At 35.5% G+C, this 6715-nt stretch overlaps 1 protein-coding gene across 1 annotated transcript; it reads right to left on the bottom strand.

Annotated features, from left to right (window-relative positions):
* Positions 1 to 5455: 5455 nt before the first annotated feature.
* LOC101434796 (olfactory receptor-like protein OLF3) lies at positions 5456 to 6385 on the bottom strand. Its single transcript, XM_004449864.1, has one exon. The coding sequence runs from the start codon at positions 6383 to 6385 to the stop codon at positions 5456 to 5458; it is 930 nt and encodes a 309-aa protein (XP_004449921.1).
* Positions 6386 to 6715: the final 330 nt, after the last annotated feature.

Genomic DNA, 6715 nt, shown 5'->3' with positions numbered 1-6715 from the left:
ATACTATATATTAATTGTATAAAGTCAAAACGAAGACTGAAGGACATCTGTCTATTATATATGATCTATTATAAATGTATTTCCTTTGATGCTTGAAGTTCCCTATTGTATACAGTTTAGGAATACTGATAACAGATCACTCAATAAAGAGTTCAAAAATTTTAAAAAATAAATAATAAAAAATCAAAAACATTTCTTAAAATCAGCAGCAACCAATAAAAGAAGAAAAGAAAAAGTAAAACACCATTTATAATGGGAAAAAATTATTAAGTATTAAAGAATTTCTTAGATTTGCCCATCTTATATAACATACATAAAAAATATGAAGACATAATACAAAGCAAAAGTGACAATATAATAGAGTAATAGAACTCCATGCTGCAGGAACAAACATAAGAATAAACAGAAATGAATAGAGAATTCAAAGATAGAGTTCCACATATGTGAATGTAAAATACATTAAAATTACTACAAATCAGTTGGATGAAGAATGAATTGTTTAATAAATGGGCCATTAAGTGGAAAAAATAACACTAGATTCATATTTAACACTACATATTAAAGTGAATGTTAGCATTAAAAAGTAACAATTGCAAAAAGTAAAACTAAATTCTAAATAAAATGCAGACTATCTTCATGACCTAGGGGCAGGAAATATTTTTGAAAAGAACAAAACCTCAGAACACAAATTATAGGACAGAAATATGAAGAGTTCAATTATATCAAAATGAAGGACTATGTTCAACAGATGGCATCATGGACAAAGTTAACAGAGATGACAGATTGGAGAAATATGTTTGCAATGACTGTAACAAAAAAAAAGGCCTAATAGCTGTAATACATAAAAACAAGAAAAAGGTAGAGAACCCATGGAAAAATGGACAAAGAAAATAAATAGGCAGTGTATAGATATAGAGATCCAAAAGCTAACAATAATTTGATTCACTTAACAAATATTTATTGGGTACTAATTTTAAGACAGCAACTATTCTAGATACAGGGTATACATTAGGGAACAAAACAAAGACCATATCTTTGAAAATTATATTCTAGAGAGGCTTGTATTCTAGATGGGGAAGACAAAAATACACAATAAACATAAAATACTGTTAGTTGCAAAGATGTTATAAAAGAGAAATTCTTTGGGAAAAAGACATAGCAGAATAAGGAAGAATAGGGGAAGAGGGAAGGAAGTTTGTAATAATATATAGGGCAGTGGTATAAACCTCACTGAAAAGATAATAGTTGAATGAAAAATTTATGAAGACGAAGAAGTAAATATCTGAGGTTAAAGCATTCCAGTATCCATTGTATCCATTGTACATGTATCCATTGTAAAGATATTGGCTTTTATTCTTAGTGAAATGGGGAGTCATTTATTGTTTAAGAGGAATGTCGTGATTTGACTTAGATTTAAAGTGATTGCTCTGACATCAAGGATAAAAGTATAGAAAAAGAGAAACTTTTTGGAGGCTATTGCAGCAGGCCAAGTGGAAGATGGTGGTGGAACATAACAAGATGGTAGAGTGGACATGATGAGAAGTGAGCAAATTCTATATATATTTTGAAAGTAGAGAACAGGATGTTCTTGCAGATTTGATTCAAATATAAGAAAAAAAGAGCAATAAATGCTTAATAATGCACAATGATGACATGGGGAAGGCATAAATTTAACTGTTTAGGGCCAGGGATAAGTTGGAATCAAGAGTTTTCATGAAGAGATGCTCATACTCATCAGAGTAATGCAAAATAAAACAATTTTATCTTTTAGACTGTAAAAACTTCAAAAGTTGGCTATTGCCAAGTTTTGGCAAGGTTGTGGATATGTAGGAACCCTTGTGCTCTGAAGTAGGAATGTAGCTGTATAAAGTCATTCTAGGGAGTATTACCTGTGACATAGCAGCTTGGCTCCTGTAGTGGCTTGGAGTTATGTATCTCAGAAAAACATGTTCTTAATCTTAATCCATTCCTAAGGGTATGAACCCATTGTAAATAGGACTTTTGAGGATTAGTTAAGATTTTGGCTCAAATGACATCAGGATGGGTCTTAATCTTGTTATTGGAGGTCTTAGAGAGAAGCCCAAGAGAGAGAAAACCTCTGGGGAGGAAATCTATGGAAGCTAGAGAAGAATGCAGAAGACATAGCCATGTCATTTTCATGTGACAAAACAGTCAAGAATTAAGGATCACCAGTAGCCAGGCTCAGAATGTCACAGTCTTTGGTAAGAAAGCATTGTTTTGCTGATGTCTTGATTTTGGACTTCTCCTAACCTCAAAACTGTGAGCCAATCGATTCTCACTGTTTAAGCCAACCCACTGTACAGCATTTGTTTTGCAAAATGAGAAACTAATAAACCCCTATGTATATACTGTAAAGAAATTCTCACAGAGATGTTTGAGTGTCTATGTACTGTATTGGTCATTCCAGAGATATATGTGATGTAGGTGCCATTATAGAAAGTGAAAGGTAAAATATGGTGAATACCATGGGTTACTATGAACAATTAGAAATGGAGTAGCATTATGTATCAATTTTAAAAAGACAGTGCTGAGTGAAAAGAAGACAATGAAAGAGATACCTGTATCTGAAAGTACAATGAATTTAAAAACACATAAAATGCATTCTCAAACATACTTATCTATATAAAATACATTACAATATTTGTCCATAGGACAAGGAAAAAATAGGAGTGAAGAATAGAAAAAAAGAATTAATTAATTAATTTTAGAAATTAATGAGGGCCTTGTGCAGGATACAATATTCCATGAACAACAGAATATAATTAACCAAATAGCTCTGCATGAGGTTTTTTAAAAAATGTATTAACCAATCTGCTAAATATCAGCAAACATGGTCGTGATACACTTCACAAATGGCAAACTCTAATATAGTAATGAAAGTTTCAATCAATAATTCAAGCATTTATCAGCATTGATTAAGCACTGGGAAGACAAATATGACAAAATGCATAGCATCCTGTTTTCATGCTTTAATGTCCCTGGCTGTTTTAGTTTGCTAACCTGACAAAAGCAGATACCATAAAATGGGTTGGCTTTATACTTGGGGAATTTATTAGCTTACAAGCTTACAGCTGCAAGGCTGAGAAAAAGGTCCAAATCAAGGCATCATCAGATAATGCTTTCTTCCCAAAGACCAGCTGATGGTAATCTTGGACTCCTCTTTCACATCCCAAGAAACATGGTAGCATCTGCTGGTTTCTTCCTTCTCTTCAGGGTTCCATTGCTTTCAACTTCTTGCTTCTGTGGGTTTCTCTCTCTGAATTCATCCCATTTTTAAAGGATTCCAGTAAGAGGATTAGGACTCATGCTAGGCCATGCCTTAACTGAAGAAACCTAATTAGAAGGCCCTGTTTACAACAGGTTTATGCCCACAGGAATGGATTAACTTTAAGAACATGATTTTCTAGGGTACATACAATTTCAAACCACCACATAGGTAAATAGAAAACGTTTCCTTTGCAAAGGCAGAAACTTACGTTTTGATCCTAGAAAAGTGGGGCATCAAAATATCTTTTAGAAATTTTTCTTAGTATTGAACCATTTTACACAGATTTTTAGCACTGTTATTCATGTTCAAATTTCCAGTGATATACAGTAGAAGAGAAATTAGGCGAGTCTCAGATTATACACACACACACTTGCAAAAAATTTGTAGTCTACAAAATATATTTTCCATCAATTCATACCACCTGTAGAAAAAACATTTTTCTATCATATAAATTTATGTCTTCTCTCCCCATCATTGTTAGAATGCCAATGTGCTTGGGGTACAGTAAAAGATAGGGGACAGAATGGAGATGCAAATGTAAAAGTAGGTAGCAGCAGGTTCCTGACAGGCCTTGCCTGTAAAGAGTTTGGACTTTATTCTAAGGGGAGTTGAGATGTGACTTGATTTATTCACAAGATAAATCTGCCCTCTGCATTTCTAATAGTCCAGGTTCTTCAACAAATAAATTACAGCAAAAGAAAGAAATGGAGAAGACCTATAGTTTTAAAGGAATTTAAAAGATATACTAAAGGGTAAAAATGGGCAAAACTAAATTATAGGGACTGGCTTTGCTCACCTATTTGATAACACCATAAAGAAATGCAAGGGAGTCATTACTACAAAGGTCAGGCTAGCAGATAATTTGGGCAAAAGGGAGCTTGTGATAAGGATGGGGCACATATTGGGGCTACTGTGGTGGCTGGAATTTCCATTATTTGCTTGAGTGGAAGTTATAAGAGGGTTCATCTTAAAATAATTCACTAAGGTACATATTTGTTTGGTGTGGTTTTCTGTCTCTGGGTTTTACTTTACAACACAAAGCAAAAAATAATACTTTAAAAATACTAACGTGGTTGTGTGAAGAATAATTGTAGAAAGTAGAAGTAGAACCAGGGAGACCTGATGGGGTTTTCTATTGCAGTTTATCACTTTTTTTTTTTTAAAGAAAAAGATTAATTTGGCCAAGCTCCTACAAGTAGAAATCATATGATTTGCTAGTAAAGCTAATGGAATCTATTAATGGATTGGGTATGAAAAAAAGGAATCAAGAAAGACTCTGAGTGCACAATTTTCCGTTTACCAATATAGGGAAGGTGTACAAAGGGAAAGAAAACAAGTAGTCTGGGGTAGAGGAAGCAGCATAATAGTTGTATTTTAGCTATGTTAGGTATGATGCCTATTATGCAAGTGAAAATGCTGAGCAAGGAATTAGATATATGTGATTTCAGTTCATGAAAAAGTCTTGTCTCAATTGTAGCTAAAAAAAAGAAAGAAAAAACAACCTTAGCATATATGTGGTATAAAGCCACAGAACTAGGTGAGATCACCTGGTGCACACAAAGAACAGGGGTCTAGAATAGCTACAGGAATAGAAAAAAGTTCATTGTATAATTACATGGGAGAGATAAAATGCTTAGCTCTAAAACCATGTCCTAAAAATTATTTTTTAAGCAATAGTTGAATATCTACAACAAACCAACTCTACTGTGTATTTTCCATAGCTTATTTTACAATCTTCAAAATAACCTCACAGACTGTATATCATTACTTCTTTTTATAGATCCTGAAGCTGGAGGTCAGAGACATTAAGTGAAATTTTCAAAGCCACATTGCTAGTGAGGGATGAGGTCAAGATTTAAAGTGCTGCTCACTCTGAAGCTCTTCCCGCTCTCTACCAGGCATACCCTGAGGCAACGGCAAATATGAAATCTAGGAAGACAGATTATCAAACAGAACTCAGTTTAACAAATGGAAGCACTTTTTGGCTATATGTAATAGGCAGTGATACAGAAAGAATATTGAAATGTGGAAAACCAGTGTTTAAAAAGATAATCAGCATGGACTAGCTTGCCAGAGATTCTGAGAATGGGAATAGCAATTATTTTCTCTTCACTTGTAATGTCTTTCTTTGGACGATGGAGAGGGAAATTCTTTGAAATTTTACCTTTATACAGAAAATTTTCCCAAAACTTTTTGTAGAGCACTCATCACCTCCTTGTTCCTCAAGCTGTAAATTAGAGGATTCAGCATTGGCGTTACCACAGCATAGAAAAGGGCCACCATCTTCTCCTGCTCTGCGGTGGAGCCAGTTGAAGGTCTCATGTATGTGAAGATTGCTGTTCCAAAGCACATGGAAACAACAATGAGGTGGGAGGCACAGGTCCCAAAGGCTTTGCAGCGCCCCTGGGCAGAGCGAATGCACAGAATGGCAGCGACAATCCGACCATAGGAGAATAGGACCAAAAAGCAGGGGAGCATTATCACCAGAAAGCCTGAGATGGCCACCATGACCTTGTTGAAGAAGATGTTCACACAGGTTAGTCTCAGCACAGCCAACATCTCACAGGCAAAGTGATTAACAACGTTACGACACAAGGGCAACTGGAAGATGATGATTGTTTGCATCAGGGAATTGGTGAAACCAGCCACCATGCAGCCAGCTGCCAGTCCCGAACACAGTCCTCCATGCATGATGATTGTGTAGTGCAGAGGGTGACACACTGCCACATAGCGGTCATAGGCCATGGCTCCCAGCAGGAAGAACTCAGCACTGCCCATTGCCAGGGAGATATGCAGCTGGAACACACAGCTGTGAAATGAGATTGATTTCCAAGCTGTTAGGAAGTGGATAAGCATCTGTGGGACAGTGCTGTTGGTGTAACAGATGTCCACAAATGACAGGACACTGAGGAAAAAATACATGGGAGTATGAAGCCTGCTGTCCAGTCTGATAAGTAGGATAATGAGAAACTTCCCTACTACAGTCACCAGATACATGGCCAGAAATAGGACAAAGAGTGACACCTCTGTCTGCCAGTCACTGGACAGTCCCAGCAGAATGAACTCACGCAACCATGTCTGGTTTTCCCTACCCATGAGCCTCTGAGACCAAAACCAAAGTTATAAATCAATAAATACTAGAATCTCAGAATGCCAGAAGTCCATATAATGTCATTTACACCAAATAGCCATCTAATAGTAAATACAGGTCATTATGTTTCTCCCGTGTGGAATCACAGATTAGATAAAATTCCTTCAGTGTTTTGGAACACAACAGAACCCACTGATCGGACTGTATTCAAGAAGAAAACATTTTTTTCTTTCCATTATTAGGAAAGGTTTTATTGATATGTTTAGATATTTGAGTCAAAAGATGAACTGTAATATCTAATTCTCTTCTTCAGATTGAATTTCTAAATATAAAGG

This window comes from Dasypus novemcinctus, chromosome 5 (genome assembly GCF_030445035.2).
Source record: "Dasypus novemcinctus isolate mDasNov1 chromosome 5, mDasNov1.1.hap2, whole genome shotgun sequence".
In the NCBI taxonomy this organism is placed as follows: Eukaryota; Metazoa; Chordata; class Mammalia; order Cingulata; family Dasypodidae; genus Dasypus; species Dasypus novemcinctus.
Note: the sequence above shows the minus strand (reverse complement) of the source record. Positions and strands in the feature narration are given on the sequence as shown.

Bases quoted from the DNA above. Each gene is read 5' to 3' on its own strand.
- LOC101434796 (XM_004449864.1), bottom strand. From the start codon at position 6,385: ATGGGTAGGGAAAACCAGACATGGTTGCGTGAGTTCATTCTGCTGGGA.